General features: G+C 35.7%; 1 protein-coding gene across 1 annotated transcript; it reads right to left on the minus strand.

The window, feature by feature from the left end:
• Window positions 1-2,622: 2,622 nt before the first annotated feature.
• On the minus strand, window positions 2,623-18,598 carry RTN1 (reticulon 1; the record flags this gene model as incomplete). The annotated part of the gene is made up of 7 exons (XM_083370376.1): window positions 2,623-3,080; window positions 3,908-3,966; window positions 5,440-5,486; window positions 7,571-7,640; window positions 9,458-9,596; window positions 10,382-10,589; window positions 18,538-18,598. The coding sequence occupies 7 exons, from the start codon at window positions 18,596-18,598 to the stop codon at window positions 3,038-3,040; spliced, it is 627 nt and encodes a 208-aa protein (XP_083226502.1). The 3' UTR covers window positions 2,623-3,037.
• Window positions 18,599-18,911: the final 313 nt, after the last annotated feature.

The following is an 18,911-nucleotide window of genomic DNA, read 5'->3' on the forward strand; positions in this document are numbered from 1 at the left end:
AAGAATCTTAGTCAACATTTTTTTGAGAAGATATACTTTTTGGTCAGCTCCTGAACTACATGCCAGCATTTAACTGCTGCTGTGCATAATAGGTACAAGAAACAAACACCACAATCTATCCTCATTTTATTACTGAAACCAACTGCTAGGAAAACTAATAGAAACTATTTTGCAGGACTCATCTTTGATGAAAAATATATTTCTACTGATTGCAATGATAGTATTAGTATATTTTTTCATAAATTTTAACTGTGTTGTCAAAACTCTTGTGTGTTATCTAGAGCAGGGCTTTTCAACCTTTTCACCCATTGTACCACTTTTAGGATATGGCAATATCCAAGTACCACCAGTTGCCTAGCAAGGTGTCAAAAAGTGCCCCTCAAGCCACAGCTGAGCAAGACACCTGCCTGCCCACCCGGTGATGCTCTTCCTCCTGTCCAAGGTTTTCATTGTTGTGAGCATTTCTGTTGAGGACTGGCAGTGGGGGTGGGGGTGGGTTTTTGGTTTTTATTCCCCACCCCCCTGATGGGTGATTACAGCAGGTTTTGGTCACTTCATATGACCCTGGGACACTGTGACCATCATAAATGTGAATCAGTTGCCAAGCATCTGCCACTGGTTCAGCTCATTTCCCCTCCCCCACTACCACTTTTCTAGGATGGTCGCATACCACCTGCTAGGTGCCAATGTACCACAGGTGGTACCCGTACCACTGGTTGAAAAGCCCTGATCTAAAGCAGGGGTCCCCCACCCTGGCCCGTGGACCGGCAATAGTCTATGGTCTGTTAGGTACTGGGTCATGCATGTGGCAGTGAGCAAACAAAACTTCATCTGTGCATCTGCAGGATCTAGGTTGCATACAAAACTACCACCACCCCGTCCATAAAAATATTGTCTTCCACGAAACTGGTCCCTGGTGCCAGAAAGATTGAGGACCAGTAATCTAGAGCATGGGCTGAAAGTTAAACCATGTAACATTACATAGGTGAAGAAACTTGGGGAAAATATTTACAGTATTCAATGGATTTATATCCTTTCCCTCCAAAACTCCAAGTTAAAGCCCCGGTTTCTTCAGGTAATACATGGAAAAAGTGAGCCTTAAACCTACTTCCAGTCAGTGTAAACAATTCTGAATTAGGTACACCCTGGTTTGTAAGGCAATTTTTCATGTTCCTGTTTTACAAGATGGGATCTTTTTCATGATAAACATATGAAATTGTTCAATGTATTAAAAAGACATTCCAAAAATATTTAATACATTCTTGAGACTGCAATTCTATGTTTCTCTCAGTACATAACACTGAGTCACAAAACACCAATGTGATAAAAATGGGCATGTCTATTGTACTGGCATGTACGTCTGTAAAACATATTTGACATAGCCATCTCCAGGTCCAGTAATGAACTGGCTCCCTTGGCAGTTGGAATCAATAAAACTAGATTTTTGAAAGATATTATCTAGTTCCCGTGCTGCTGAGAAAATGTTACCTGTTAAAGACAGATTCTTCAGCAGAATCTATTGCTATTGGCAATTTTGTGATAGGCAGAAAGCAGTACAATATATAAATTCATAGTATTTATGTGATAATGACTGTGAGCAAAATGGCAAGAAGACCTTCCTTTTAACATTTAGTAACATTTATTTCTGCATTCAGTATCAGGTACATAAGTGCAAATATTTAAGAATCCATAATTAAATCCTACAGAGAACGTCATACAAATTTTTGATACGTATTACAAGCTGGAAGTTTTAATTTTCCCATACATGTAATCAGACCACTGATCCTTGAAGAGCAAAAAAAAAAAAAAACCAAAAAGAAAACAAAACAAAAGGTACTGGGTGTGTAGGTTTTATTTTCAATTTCTTAAGAGAGTTATACAAAATGAATGATGCCATTTAAGTACTGATTGCTCCTTGGCTTGTTTTTTAATTAGATGTGCCAAAAGAGAAACAATGACACTTGAAGACTCAGTCTATGATTCTAAATAGTCAAAGATAAAGCCAACCAGCAAACCCAGTGGACATAGAAGCAAAACTGCATCAGTGCACTAAGCAGGAAAGCCCTAGCCACATGTAACATTCAGAGTTATTTAAGCGATGCCGATAGAAGAAATGATAGAAGAAGCACTAGATAATAAAAAATAGAAAGTTCAATAGTAACTTTAGGTTCTCACCATCATGCACTTAAGAAGCAACACAAGAACCACACCTAGAACACTTTTCTCTTTACTATACTTTTAGTGCTTGACACACATGATTGCAAATAGTCTAAGAGTACAGAAACAGCAGGAGAAGTGTGGGGGAGAGAAGCTGCTTCATCATTTCACATCTCTGAGATCATGGTGTTCGAAAGAAAGAAGAGTGAAGACAAATATACCACGTTCAGAGCAATGGTGTCATTCCAGCAGCACCCTCACTACATGGTATCCAAACATCCCTTTTTTCGCCCCCAGGATGGAACTGGAAAAGAAAAAAAATAGTTCTGCAAATTTGAAGCAGAAGCCGGCTGTGCACAGTGCTGATTGGCTGCTTTCTCATGATGTCACTCAAATGTTTTCTTCTCAATCCCTAAAATAACTTTACATTTTCAAAGAAGTAGTATGTTGTGTGGATATATATATATATATATATAGGTAGATAAGAAGAAATGAATAAAAATTCATGAACAGTTATGCAATGCTCTCATTATTTTTTGGACAGCTGGGCAGCCAGCCTCAAGAATAGGGCGAAAGAGACTAAAGGCAGGTGGCTGAGCCCATTTTCGTTTGCACTGATGCCTGTCATTTTGGTTGTGAATTTCAGAGAAAGCCAGGCTCAACCTAGGATTGAAGGGCATGCTGCAACACTGTGAGTTTTTCCATTTTACATCTGCCTTCACCCAGAGAGAGAGAGAGAGAGAGAGAGAGAGAGAGAGAGAGAGAGAGAGAGCGCAAGAAAAAGAGAGATTAATAAATTATAAGTAAAAAGAACAGGGCTGTCTTCATCCAGACTCTCTTATCATTCACTCCTGTAGTTGATAGATTCTTGCTGCTACTTTTACTCAGCCTTCCTCTTAGCGCCTGGGATTTTTGCTTGAATTCTGGAGGTTGAAAAATAGGATTAAAAAAAAAAGAAAATTAGTCACTCGGTATAGCTGTTTCACTACATAATTAATTTTCTCTGTTTGGAACTAATCATCAGGTAGAATTCCTTTCGCTCAGAAACATTCATTATGAGCTACAGTTATCACACATGGAAAAAGCTTCTTTTCTATTTAAAACCTGGACAGTTTTACAATCTCTGAGGAACCTTTTCTGAATTATTGCATTGCACACCCCTAAAAGAAAGTACATCAACAGATGAAACTTAGAGGAATAGTTCCTTTCCAGCACAATAGGAAACATTGTGCTGTAGATGTCTAAGGAATTTTTAAGGATGTGTTATCCCTAATAGTTGCAAGAGGGTGAATCACAAAAGATTTTTTGGGAAATTTGGGGCATTAAAAATAATGGAGTGATTTGGAACAATGCAGGAGGATATGATCGTCCATAGAGCTATAGTTATCACTCCTTCAATAGCCAATTTAATGTAATATTGTCATTATATCCTAAACCAGGACAGAATACATTTTAAATCTGAAAAAAGTACTGTACACATTCCTCAAACTGCAAACTGGAGCCAGATGAAAAATTGACTTCAGATTAAAATACAGATATTTTAATATCTAACAAAGAAGTCTCTATCCAAAGCTTTCTTTATATTAGGTGTCTACTTAGGGGGTGGGGGGTAACATTCTTGGTGCTAAGTAGTTTCTGTTCTAAGTAACTGGAGGACAGAGATTTATGTGTCCCTAATACTAAGTATATAGAAATCTGGCAAGAGTATTCTATTCATCCTGGTATTAAATAACTTGACTACGTTACTCACTTTGCCACAACAGTATTTATGTGGGTCCTCACAAGCCCCAAGTATTGATCAATCTGTGCCTGAAAATGAAAGAAAACAGAAATCAATGGGGAATCAACTATATTGATATATATGCATTTTTATATTTTATAGTGGTGATTTTTACTAAGCTCTTGTTGAAAGAAAAATCTTCCTCAGGGTCCAGTCCAAGCCAGTAATAAACAACATGGGGACTGCTTTAGAAAGAAGGTTGTAGTTTATTAAAGCGGAGAGCCAGACAGAAAGATGGATCTGGAAAAACTGACCACATGTAGCAGGGAGTGGTGGGCTTTCATAACTTCTTGAGCTTTTGTTTGGAGTTGTTCCTGTGACATGAACTTTGACCTGAGTCTGAGTGTGCCTTTCTGGTATTCTGATGGTGGTGGGTTAATCCTATTATGTCCCAAAGGTCATATCCTGCTTCCCTGTGGCTGTGGCAGATGACTGTTGGATTTTTGGTGTGAGGGATTGTTGATTCTAGGGATCTTTCTAATCCCAGCTTCCTGGCTCCAATTTTTTTGACAAAATGATCACATCTGCATTTCTGCAGACCTGGTTTCTGTTTGGGGCAGAGAAACTTGAGGGTGGGGGGTAGTTTCTGCCTTTAAATACTTTGAGGAAATATATTCTGCCATTTTAATATTTCCCAAAATATTTCTTTCTCTGGATTCTTCCCACACTCTGTTTGTCTGCCATATTCCCCAACAGTTAAAATCTGAAGCAACCTTTATGAAAATATTGTTGCAATCAATCAAAATAGGAAAAATACACTCACTATGAAGTAGAAATTATCTTCCAACCGTATGGATTATATTAGCATTAATTAATTATTAATTACGCAGCAGGGATAAACCCAAACCAGCTAGCAGGTAATAAACGAAAGCAAAAAACCCCAAAAACTGGTATCTGAAGCCACAATCTTGTAATCATTTACTTAAGAGAAAACAAACTGAAGTCAAAATTGACATTTAAAAGGGCAACATACAGAATCTATTGGGAGAAGATTTCAGTCTTCCAAATAGTCTTATTATGGTAGCTATTGTTGAACAAAAGACAACCAGTTTCAAACTACCGATATATAAATTATCTGGAAGTTCAGTTCTGTCATAGATGAACTAAAATGAACTGACAAAATTTTATCCCATTACCCATCCACATGCCAGGATGTTTCTGCTATTAATTCATCACTTTGTGAATGGTAGTTGGGATTTTTGTCTAATGCATGTATAAATGACAGGGCTTTTATGGCCCTGCCTCAACCACCATCTTGCATTTGTTGACATCTTTTAAACTTTTCTCCTTGTAATCTCAAACAGATTTTGCAACAGTTCAAACCACACAGGAACTTGAATGACCTGTGAATGTACAAAGATATCAGTGGGACAAATATGCGTATTAAAAATTGATGATAATGATGATGATTACTACTAACCTTGCCCCTAGCTCCTTATTCATCCATCTATATAAGTACTACTTATCAAAATGAAATCCATAAATTAAACTTTCTTACATACCTGATACTTGTCATATACCACAGGTAGAGAAAACATTGAAACCACAGCTAGAAAGAGGAGAAAAAGAAGTCTTAAGCATATTTGCAAGTATAGTACACACTTGTGCTCACCATTCAAAGGCATAACAAGGTTGAAGAATAATTGCTATTCCATTCTACGTTTGAATGATTACAAGACAGAGAGGGAAAGGAAAGACCTGGTACAGTTAGAATCTGATGTTTATCTCCATTAATTAATGAACCATGAATCAATGTATTAATGCCACCAAAGCTAATCAATGTATTCACCAGGGCCGATCAATGTGTAATACTATTATATAATAACATGTGGCTTGATGCCATGGAAATTCATGGCATAAAGCTGAATAATGTAGCATGTGAGACTTAAAGCAAGCCAAAAGGCCAGAAAGGTTTGTTTTGGAAGATTTTAGTGTGTGCAACACGTGGAAAAAAAATGGGACACAAAGCAACAGATGGCCTCCTGTTGGTCTGTATGATATACCAAGAGGTATGAGAAAATTCCCAGGATGGGAATTTGATGGATTGGCCCACTTTCATCGGAAGGTATAAAAATGTATGGAAACTGAAGTTGCTTGAAGCCATCACAAACAATGAGCTATTGTGCATGGTAATGGGATACTTCAATACTTCTGGGACTGAACTTAGCCTCACTGTCTAGCTTTTGAATTGGATAATGTATTCACAGAATACATGAGTGATGGAGCTTTTCATAAAGGAAGTAAACAGTAAAAGCTGAAAACCTCCATTTATTTCTAGATAAACCTAATCCCAGAGGTCCTAAAGTCTAGATAAGAAAAAAAATGTATAGCACAAGTGGTGGCATAACACTTCCTTTAGTGTGACAGTATAAATCAAGAGGCCATGACCTAGTCCTAGACATATCTCAGATTTTGTATGAGATTACATTTTAGTTTAATGTCTTGGCTGTTTTTATAATCATTTCCAAAGTAGAAATGTCCCCACAAGAAGTCTTTGTATGAGACAGAACCGTGGTGGCACAGTGGTTAAAATGCAGTATTGCCAGCAGTTCAATTCTTACCGGCTCAAGGTTGACTCAGCCTTCCATCCTTCTGAAGTCAGTAAAATGAGGATCCAGTTTGTTTGGGACAATATCCTGAATCTGTAAACCGCTTAAAGAGGGGTGTAAAGCACTGTGAAGCGGTATATAAATCTAAGTGCTATATGCTATTGCTTCTATCAGTTTGGCTTATTTATTCACCTAACTCAGTAATGTTTGTTCAGAATATATGACTATCATCTTTACCCTTGGCCTTTATAACTGCAGTTTGCAGGAAAAGACACAGAATCTTCTGTAAGTGAAACTAAGTGGTGTGATGGAGTGTCTAATGAAAAAGAAGAGGAGCAAAAAGAACCATCATTTCCGAAGAGGGGGAGGCATGAAAAAGGGAACAACTTCCCCTTAATTATGGTAGGTATAAGCTGACCTGGAGAATTGTTTTGATAGACTTTCAAGATTCTACTATTCTATCTTTAGCAATTGAGATATTTCTAGAAATCTAAGTGGTTATTGTTTCCTGAATTCACAGGGTTTGACAAGTCCCTTCCTTGCTACATTCTTGTAAAAAAATAGTACATTTGGACATCCTAAACTGTAATTAATATTGATGCAATACCTCTTTTTTAATGAACAGGTCTAAGTTACCTAAACATTAGAGCATTCATAATCTTCAATCAATACTGAACAAATAATCATTGTTATTGAAACAATGTAATGAATGAAGATGTACAACAAAAAATTATACAGAGCAAGTACAGAGGATGTGATAACATGATAATTACTTTACTATTGTACTATTAAAATTATTTTATTAAGGGAACCTGAGAAGTTGAGAGTAGGGGAACTGGGGGAAAATAAAAGGCTGGAAACATAATGTAAGAATAAAATCTAATTCTCCTGAATTAAAATGTCTATCATAATTATGGGCATATCAGCCACGAAAATAGCCAGAAGTGTTAAATAACAAATATGTACTTTCTAAAGAAATTACTGAAAGAAAAATGGACAAAAAGAGAGGGACATATTTCACTGAAACCACTCAATCTATTTTAACTACAAAATTCTTGTGATACAAATTAAAAGAAATGATTACCCATTATCAGGAGAGTTAGGCCATTGAAGAGAGCTCCAACGTAGGTCAACAACCACATTAGTACTGCAAACTGAATTGCAAATAATACAATAATTACATTTCCCACAACCACACCAGACTACCAACATAATAATATCTATTATTATTAATAATAGATATTGGAAAGCTTAGATGTAATGCTTGTTTGCTCATTATTATTTCATTAAATACATTTAATTACATTTCTGAGATGAGCATTCTGTTGTATTTATTTATTTATTTATTTATTTATTTATTTATTTATTTATTTAATTTGTATACCGCCCTTCTCCCGAAGGACTCAGGGCGGTGAACAGGGCAATACATAATAAAAACAAGATACAAAATTAAAAATTATTAAAAAGTAATTAAACAGTGATGCCCGTAATAAATTAGTACAGATTAAAAGTTAAGGCCAATTTATAAAACCCAACCCCATCCCATCAGGTCAGGCCGGCTTGTTCAAAAAGGTGGGTTTTAAGATCACGCCGGAAGGAGCGGAGATCAGGCGCCGTCCGGAGCTCGACCGGAAGATGGTTCCATAAATCCGGTGCGCCCACAGAGAACACCCTCCCCCTGGGGGCCACCAGTCGGCATTCTTTGACCGGTGGCACCCTGAGGAAGCCCTCTCTGTGGGAGCGTACTGGGCGCTCAATGCTTTGTGGTCAGTAGTTAATAGGGTATAAATCTAAATCTTGTCTTAAATTCCTAAAGAGGAAGGAAGGAAGGAAGGAAGGAAGGAAGGAAGGAAGGAAGGAAGGAAGGAAGGAAGGAAGGAAGGAAGGAAGGAGTTTCCTATTTTTCTGAATCCTTAGAGCTGTACCTTTCCCCCACATTTTGGCAAGTGAAGGAAAAAATAAAAGTATAATGTTATCAAGTAAATTGGCATTTCTGGGATAGTGCAAGGAGATATGCATGTGGGGTGGTGGTGGGGAGGGAGGGAAATACCTTATCTTGAGCATGGTATCTGAAAAATAATATTGCCGTTAATAGGATTGGGGTTAGGGTTAGGTTGCTTTTAAATGTTAATGTTCATCCAATTTCTAAAAATGGATTATTTTGATACTCTACTACTATGCCCTGCAATTTTAAGCTTCCACTTAAAAATACCCCAAACTTTATTCCTTTTAATTGAGAACTTGTGTTCTTTAGTGGGTGTGGACTAAGACTGGGGAGAAATAAATCCACTCTCAGTCATAGAAAGCTGCAAAGTTATCGTGGAGATAAAATGGGGGGGGGAAAGTCCCCTAAAAACTGCCTTGCGCCCCTATAAAAAAAGTGGAATGCTGCTCATTCGTGTTCATTTTATTCATGCGTAAATAAAATGAACATGAATGAAAAATTATATGAACTCTGGGCTCTCAAATGTTACAGTGTTTTGAGCCAGATTTTCAGTGTTCAATAAGAGAGAGTTGGGGCCTTTTTAAACTTCAAACTCAGCAGAAGAAAAATGAGTTGTTCAAAATTAACAAACATGCTAAGTGACAGATTATTGAACTGAGGTTTTTTTTTAAAGCACGTTATAGCATATTCTGAGAGCTAACAAGAAACAGTGTAGGATAAAACAGCTTCAATTCAAGCTGATTGAAATAAGAAGCACTTGTTATAATTACAAACTAATCTGATCTTTTTTTAAGCATCAGTCTGATCACCATCATACCTCATGACATTGAATTCTAGTTATTAATTATATATTGATTTTTTAAAAAGAAATATTTTATTTACTTCTCCAGCACTAGCCATAAAGTTATCCTTTGAAAACCTTAAATGAATCAATATGGGCACTCAGGGAATGTAACTCTTCCATCATGAATCTGAAGTTCTCCCTTCCTTCTCTAAATCCCCATTCTTGTTTTGTGGGTCACCTACCTTTAAGGAATCTACTAGATCCTGGACCAGAAAAAGCCGCCTAAGCTCTTTGACTGTGCTGTTCACATAGGATTGGAGGCAGTCTGTGTATTTCTGAATCTGTTCCTGGGAGAGAGACATTTCCATTTCCAAGTAGTTTCTGTTGAAAAAGAAAAAAAAACCTAACTCAGATTGCACTAGCTGAATTCTTCTCTCTTATACAGAATTTTTGGGTTGCAGACTAAAACATACCAAGTACAGGGAAAGACAGCCTCTTAGATCATATTTCATTTATTTATTTATTTAAATTCATTACTGTCTTACTTTTAGACCATATATACTGTTTAGAGATGATAGCTTTCAACTGGACAAAGCGCTAAAGAGAAAAAAAACTGTTAATTTCAGGGGCAAAAGCAATGGAAATGGATCCAGAAAAGCCTGGGTAAATAGAAATATTACTAGCTCTTCATGGGGTATCTGGTTCCTTATCCATACTGTCAGCAAATATTATATACATGATTGTTGTCCATGTGAAGCTGAGAAATGTTTGAAGAAGGAAGGATCTTAAGGTTTCCCATCAATGATACTGGGTAGCTTTTCCTCCTTGTTTGGATGAAAACAGTCATATCTAATGTTTAGATTTGGGCAGGAGAAACTTACAGTCTGGAGCCTCTTTCCTTTTGACTTGACTGATCCCATCCAACCAAGCTCAACCGTTGGCCAGTTAAACCTTAAACATACATACATGGATATTTAGCCCCAAGGTTAATGTGAAATACTAGTGGTTGCTAATTGAACTGGCAAACAATTCAGTTGAATTCAGTCAATTCAAGGATGGAACTGGGTAATGATCAAAGTGGGAATTTATTTCTCACTTTATTTCTCTAAAAATACTTTTAACTTTTTACTAATTGTTGCACTTAGAAACAATCGGAAAGCACTCACTTGAATGGGTGTCCTTCATCAGTTTTTTGCACAGCCTGTAGCACTGATTTGTAGATTCTGAAGCTGATGGTGGCTGAGAGAGCTGCTAATGCCAAGTAAGCAATTACACTGACAACACTGAACTGGGTTAGGGAGAACAATAACAGCAGGATGCTTCCAAACATGATCCCAGTCTGCTTGATGTCACGCCAGTATAAGAGATCAATAGCTGGAGGATGAAAAGCAAAGAATAAATTTTCCAGAGATGGCAGAGATTGCCATCACAAATTCATACATATTGAACGTTATGCCAAAGTGGCAGCCTCATTAAATGATTATAGGAGTATAAAGAATGTCCAGCAGTTCAGTCCTAAACAGAGTGCCTACATGTGGTGAAATTAATTTGTATTATTTTATTGGAAAGATAACCAAGATTTTAATACCTTTTTCTGCTTTCTTCTTCTGATATGCTTTAATGCTTAACATTATTAAAAAAGGTGTAAATTCTGCTTGCTTAGGGCATGTATCCCCATGCATATGGGCAAACTATTTCTGTGCTTTCAAACAATAATCATTCAGGAGCACAAAGACCTAGAGGGATTTAGCTCAAATATGCTATTTACTTGCTTTGTTGCAGAAATTAGCACATTTTCCAAAAACAAAGAACTATGCTAGTAAGTTCAGATTGTTTAATTAAGGTTGAAAATATCCAGAAAAAATAATAGGGAAGTAATAAAGAAAGAGAAACAAATTTAACCATTAACTTCAGAACACATTTTCAGGGAAGTTTATACAGGAGACTCTTGGCTGCTTATGTATATGAGGAAATCAAATTACCATGAAATTGTCAAACTTGTGGAAGATGGAAAATGAACTGTCTACATGAATAAAGGAGGAGAACCTAGTACACTAACCACAATATATAGAGTAGAAATGTTCTTCAATTTAACTGGCCAGAGCACAATGAAAATGGGAATACTGAATCAAAAAAACAGAGCCTATGTCCCAATACAGTATCTGTAGACATCTGTATCCATGGATATGTCCTTTAATTCCTGTTCCCGCCTCTCCCAATGATTTTTATTTGTTTATTGTGATTAGCTATTTTATTAAGGAGGCACTATGCTCTCAAAAGACCAGTAAACAATTAATGAATTTGCGGATTTCATATTAGATTACACTATGATTAACATAACATGGTTTGTGAATTCCTTGGAATTCACATAACTTCATAAAACTTTTACAAACACTATGCATAATTTGCACAGATTTCTATTGAAATCATATCCATTATTTCTTGATACACATTTTATGCAAATTATTATCTTGTTTTTGTGATATATATATCCTTCTTTAAATAATTCTGTTAACTTAGGAAACCTGATGAACTGACTACCTGTCATAATTCAACTAATGATTACACATGACAGTGAATTAAATTTGCAAAAGTGGGTCAGGATGATTTACTGTGGTTAAATGCTACTTGAATTACAAAAAAATGAACCCAAAAAGAATATATCAATTCTGCTCATCCTGACATTTATCATCCCAGCCATTTCTTGAAACTAAGAGTATGGTGCCTATTTTAATCGGCTGGAGCCATACATTTGTTATCTGAAATCTAACTATACTTTGAGATGTTCACAAATTATTCACTTTGTGGATCACAAAGGCAAGTATCTTTCTTTCTCTTCAAAGTACCTCATGACCATAATCAAAAGGAATGACAATTAAACTGAATACAGCAGTTAACAATAGCAACAAGAATAGATAACCTTCCCATCAAAAGGTACATCTAAGTGACCTGTCCTATTTTTTTCTTTTTTTTTGAAAGTAAAGAAGCAGAGAAATGCTTTTAGACTTTAAAGACGTTATTACTGTAACTTTAGAATAATGTAGTGTTATTACTCATGGTTTGTGCTTCTTGTCTTGGCTATAAAAACACATCACAATCAGACTTGCAAAATTCTCAATAAAAATAGTTTTAGCTTTCCTATGGAGCTGATTCATGGTCTGGTATTCTTGGTGGGATTGACATAGATGGTAGGAACCAGGAGTAAATGGGCACTAAGATGTTACTTCTGGAAACAGGAGGATTCTCTATAATATATTTTAACTATTTCTAACTAAGTAGTATATTAGAGAACTATAACCTCCATGACATTAACATTTCCAAATCATTTGTCCATATTATATCTTTTTTCAGATTTTGTCATGTGCTTGTTTATATTTTTTTCAAAGTAATCAATAAAAAAACCACAAATAGAACATTCCTTGAGGGGCCCGATATAATATTTTTAATGAATTAGTTTCATCTTTAAATCATAACATATTTCACATTTCAAAACTGAGTGGAAGTTTTCAAGATCTGAACCCTAAAATGTGTCGAGACCTCAAAGCTGGTACATATATGTTCAATGTTCTCCAAATGATTCAGGGAGTGTGTATGGCATGTTACCACCTAATTCTCCTATGTCCAACCCTTTTCCAATCTCCAACAAGTGATATTGATTTATTTATTTTGTTTATAGGCTTTTTTTTTCCTTCTGAGAATTCAGGGCAATGTGCATGCAGTATCCTCCTCCTTCTCCTGTAACAATTCTGACATAAGCTTGGCTGTGCCAGAAGGAAGAATTTCAAATCATCCAGGGAGTTCTGTAGTCAAGTGAGGGTTTGAAATCGGTCTTTCCTGATCCAAGTACAATACACAACACTACAGATAATATTTTGAAAACATCACTGCAAATGAGCTTGGCATATGGCTCTCATTAAAAGGAACCACCGGAGTTGTTAATTACCACTTTTGCTTAAGTATTTTTACCAGAAATTTGAGACACAGCAAGAAAAGCTTATTCCAGATCTATAGCAGAAGATTAATATTTGTTAACTACTTCATATAGAAGCGTTGTTGGAGCAGAAATGAGGGGCTTGTACAAAAAGTTTCAGAGGTCTTTTCTCCTTCTCTCTCACAATAAACAACATTCAGATGTAACACCACATCAGAGTTTTGGAGAAAAGGACCACCAAACCAGCAAGTCTAATTTCTGATATGTGAATTCATGAATCAGAAGAAATGTTCCTCTTCATGAGGCTTCTGTACAACATAGACTTTCTCTCCCTTATGAGCCTGTGTACCATAGAGACAAGGCTGAACTTATGAGGCTGAGTTCATAGGAAACGCCAACAAGCAAACTATTCTGAAAATTGTCTGATGGAAGGAAGGAAGGAAGGAAGGAAGGAAGGAAGGAAGGAAGGAAGGAAGGAAGGAAGGAAGGAAGGATTGGTATTATTAATTAATTGGTAATGTTGGCTCATCAGTAAAGTACAAATAGCTATTTCTTATGTGTGATGGAAGATGGGTATCATCAAGTTAAATTTGTCTTGTGATGATTATATGGGCAGTTGCTTGCCATCAGAACCCATAATATTTTATTGTTCATCCTGGTAGGCAAAACAATTTCCAGGAAAGCAACATAGTATAACCGTGTAAGATTGGAATCATCAAATAGCCAGAAAACAAGCACTGCGTTGCTGAGGAAACCCTGGACAGATATGCATGTTTTCTAAGAAAAGAATGTAAGAACTGAATTAAAATACCCTTTCCTAATCATGCGTCACTGAGCAATGTATTTGCTAACATTTTGAAGGGATGACACATTGATTCTACCTGTGGTCATTCTAAAATCAGTCTAGTAATGAAGTCTTAGTAATGAAGTCATTACTAAGTATTTGTGTATTAGAAAATCTTAGGTCATCTAGTAGGTGCTGTTTATATATTTGAAGAAGATACTAAAACAACTAGGCAATTACTATTATGCTACCTCTGCATTCTGATTTTCCTCCAAGATTTAATTTTTTTAAAAAAATAATCTATCATTATCTATTGCTGCTAAAACCCTAGTGTGTCTCTGTTTGTAACCTGAAAATCCTTCCTTCACCTTTCAATTAATTTTAACAGTATTTAATCAGTCTTGCCTCTATTTTTTTAACTTTTACATACAGTTTTTATATTTTAACATTTTATTGTACATTACCCAGAATCCCTTTTTTGAGGGAGATGGATGTTCAAATTGTGAAAAATAAACAAATATATAAACTTTCAGTTAGCCCAAACCACATATTATAATGCAACAGTTTTTAAAATCAAAGTACCTCTGATCCACTATATTAAAGAATGTGTACAAAATCTGGGACCTGTTATTATCACTGAATTGAAATTTCAAGGATCTTCAAACCAGTTGTATTTGCAAAGTTGTTGCTGCTGCAGCATCCACATGGCCAGGTACAGTGACATGACTGTAATTTCTAATGCTTCTTGGCACTTCCCATGTGCAGAGTCAATGGGGAAGCCAGCAGGAAATTGGAAGTCACTACCAATGTTTTGCTGTCCACCTGCAGTTGTTTTGTTTATCTCTTTAGGTAAGTAAATACTGACAAAGAATGACCCTATGGGTCATACATTCTTTATCCATAGGCTGTAGGCATAATTCTTGATACAATCATCTATATTTGCCATAAAGCCATTGAATTCATGGGTTTTGTTTGATTTACTGTTTATGATATTTTTAGAACTGTCTGGGAAATTGTAGACAACTCCAATTGATCTTCAGATCAATCAGAATTCTATTAACAAAAAAGCAAAAAGGATTTTTTTCAGAATTTAAACTGCAGATATTTGTTGTTTCTATTCATTGCTTGTTAATCATTATTAATGTTAGAATGTTAAAGTTTTAATGTAGTATCCTGAATTATTTTATTGTGTTATGTGACATTCTGGAAATCCTTTATTTGGAAAAGTTAGTGAAATCTTCTTTTAATAATGCATGAATAAATTAATTTCTATAGTGTTCAGCAAAGATAACCAGAAGCAGGACTGCAATCATGCAAACTTTGGGCAAAATCCTATCTCTTAGCTTCTGATTCCAAGATGTTTAATCAAAACCACTATAAAATCATGATCACAAAGAGACTGGTAATACATTTTTCTAACAAATTTTGTTAAAATTTAGTCAGCAAATATTAATCAGCTAGTTAGAAATGTTAATTGGGAAAGGTGCTATCAGAGTTCTGATTTTTGGTTTTCAGAGGCTAACAGCTCTCCTCTTATAATGACTGAAAAGTCACATTATATGGAGAATTTGCATAAAATGCTGCTGAAATGAAAACCAGTGCTATATGAATGCAAGCCGAATTTCATATAAAAATAAAACACAGAATATACACTGAAAGCTACACATTTAGAAAGATGAGCTTTAATCATTAAAATTTGAATTGATTAGTCAATGGAAGATGAATTGCAGAAAACCAATTTTAATAGCTGTGATTGGAGACTAAGAATTAAGGTTTTTATCTACTGACATTATTTTGGCTCCATTATATTAATATCAGACTGAGGGGAAAAAGAAACTTACAGGTTTTTTTTAAGATGATTGTTTTTATTTAATTTTAAATTTCTCATTTCCTTGGAATACTTTGAAATTATTTGGGGAATTACAAATGGACTTTTTAAATCTGCTAGCTACACAATTGGTTGTTTTCGATAACCAATCCATCCATTAACAATTCCTTAATATAGCCTTGTCAAACATGATACTGTCTGGGTATTTTCTGATTACAATCCTCATTGTCCCAAGCCATTCAATAAAACAAACGTATAAGGAAAAACAGTACAAACATGTGTTATAACATATACTGATCCATAAATAGCCTGAAGATACTTAATTTGTGATGTAGCAATAGAGTATATCCTTACTGATTGCAGGTAAAGATCTCTTCTCCATTTCATTTCTATAGATCCTTAAAATTCTAAAGCTTGCTAATAGTTTAAAACATCTTATAGATCTGTATAGACAGATACAGATCTCTGATAAAAAAAACAGTGTTTGAAAAAATGTTTTCATTCAAATCCAATTCTTGAATAGCCTAAAACAAATCTTTTTGGATGATGCAACAACATCAACAACATTGAAGGTCTCATGCTATCCATCAAACCTGAATGTAACCTGAGTTTCAACCACGATGTTATTGTATTTATTTTAATACTTTCAGTTGTAAGACTGTAGATTCCAAATCTCAACAGCTGAGCAGTTTGGATGAAAACCTATCCTGAAATCTTGGTTTGCTTCATGTGTTTGTCTTTTGTTATATTCTTTGCTCCAGCCATTTGTTCAGTCATCTCTCTAGACACAATCCCAATTTCTCTTAATCCTGTATTTTAATATATTCTTCTATTTGATTTTCCACCAATATTGTATATTTATTTCTGTCAACTTTACCTTCATTATTTATCTAATGAAGATTGTAAAAATGTCTGTAATGTTTTTATCTAATCTAAGCAAATATAGATTTTCCTTTCATTGTGAGTTTAAAACATTCTGCTTTGTTAAATTTAGTATTTATCACTAGGTACTTTAAGAAATTATACTGTAGCTCTATTTGAAAACCCAAACAGCTTTTTTTTGTTACATTTGTTTGTTCAACAAAAGCTACTAAAACTTTATTCCAACTTAATCATTTAGTCAGAGTATAGTCTGTAGCAATCCAGTCTATTTTGAGCAGTATTAGCTATTGTAAATAAATGTCATTATATTCACAACAGCAGATTGCCCAAGATTTGATTTAAAAGATCTAGCCCTACATAAATTCCTCCAGAAACCCACAGGGTTTACTTCTGAATAGATAAATATAATATTATGCTATAAGTCAAGCTTACTGTAATTCAACAGTTTATTTAATAACTATATTTCCCCGTGGACAATCTAAGAAAAATGTTAGTGGAGTATCTTATATGTAAAGGGAAAATATCAGTATGTAACATCACATGCATTCATATTTTTAAAAAATTACGCAATATTATAAAAACAAATATTATACATTCATTTATAAACAGATTGTATTAATTTATATTCAGTAAAAAAACATTTTCTGGAAAAATTATTTTGTTGACTTGAGACGTATTACTTAATAAATGTACTTTTTAAAAACCAGAAATGCAACATCCTAGACTGAGAATTCTTTATAGAGCTATCCTAAGAATAACCCAATTTAACCAGATATGGGAAAATAATAGTCTAGTTAATAATGGGACATCTTTCCCCTGCTCTCTCAGTAGTTATAACATTTTAGTCAACACATACACAGAGGCCCTTATTTGTTACATGTACATTACAAACACTAGCTATTTGAACTGTATAGTTAAATGACAAGAAGGGCCTTCCCAAATAATACAATATCATAAAATAAAGTAAGATCTAAAAACATTGGCAGACTGCAAATAAGATTACTGAGCAGGTCACACAGCATTTTTCTGTTACCAAAACAAAGGGAGGTTATCGGTAGCAATGAAGTCTGCATAAAAATGGCTGAAAAGCTGTATTAGGCTAAGAGAAGGTAGCCAGCCACACCCAATGGGAAGTGTTTAAAATAAATCTTGTGTGACAAAAAGGGAGAGGTAGTATTGTTTGCTTCTGGTTTTTTCCCCTGCAAGTGATGAAGATCACAATATATTTTGATATGTTGTTTTTTTTCTCACATCTACAATAGCCTAAATGACTGGCAATAATGAAGGCAAAGGTACAGAACAAAAAAAGAAGGGTAAGACAGCTAGACTTGTGACCTTCCAGCATCAAGTGGAGTTCTCACACTGTTACAATTGTCTATGGAGAACGGCAAGCAGGGCTTTCAGAATGGGTGTGTCTCACTGCCCCCCAACGCAACACACTGAAGCTCACTCCAAAACTGACAATTACAGTACAGCCGACACCAGAAACAAACCCCAGCCCCCATGGCTGCCTCCCAGCCATTCAGATGGGTGATCCCCTAAATTGCAGATGGGGGTACTTAGAGATCAGCAATAGGCTGGCTGGCAGAGTAACTGTCACCCAGAGACAGAAGCAATATAGCATTTGTAAAAAGGATGTATGGGAGAAAGAAAGCAAAAGGATGCAAACAACATTATTGGGTTGGGTTTTCTCCTGTTTTGCTTTAAATGAAGAAAAAAAAACCAGCCCAAATAAAAATATGCAGAAAAGGAACAGACTCCAGAAATGTTATAAAGATGATGGTGATGATGATGATGATGATGATGATACCAAAACTATACAGCCCTTCAGAGGTGTTTCTGCCATCCCCTTTGCAAATATTTCTATGCATGCAGAATTAGAGTAGAAAAAAACTACCCTGGCCTCTCCAGTTGCTCCAGAGACAGTCCATCTTCGTAGAATCGGCACTGGCTTGCATCTTGCAAGCGGAAAATAAAAATAAAGGACGGCCGGGTCTGTAGCTTCTGCTTGGGTACTGTCCTTTTTCCCCACTTCACTCCAGCATTCCAAAACATAGAAAGGGTGACCGGGTCTCTCAAGCTGCTGCTTTTCACCCCTTTATACTGGCTATGGAGAGATGCTGTTAAGCAGAGCAGGCGAGGGTGGGGGAGGGCATATTGTAAGCGCTGCGGTCTCCACTGCAGCAAATCAGCAAAAGGATGCTGCGATTGCTCTGGGGACCCGTCTCTTTTGTCAAAGGGGGGGGGGGAGATGCAGCAGCTGCTTTGCAA

The sequence above is a fragment of the Vipera ursinii genome (genome assembly GCF_947247035.1).
Source record: "Vipera ursinii genome assembly, chromosome: 1".
NCBI lineage: Eukaryota > Metazoa > Chordata > Lepidosauria > Squamata > Viperidae > Vipera > Vipera ursinii.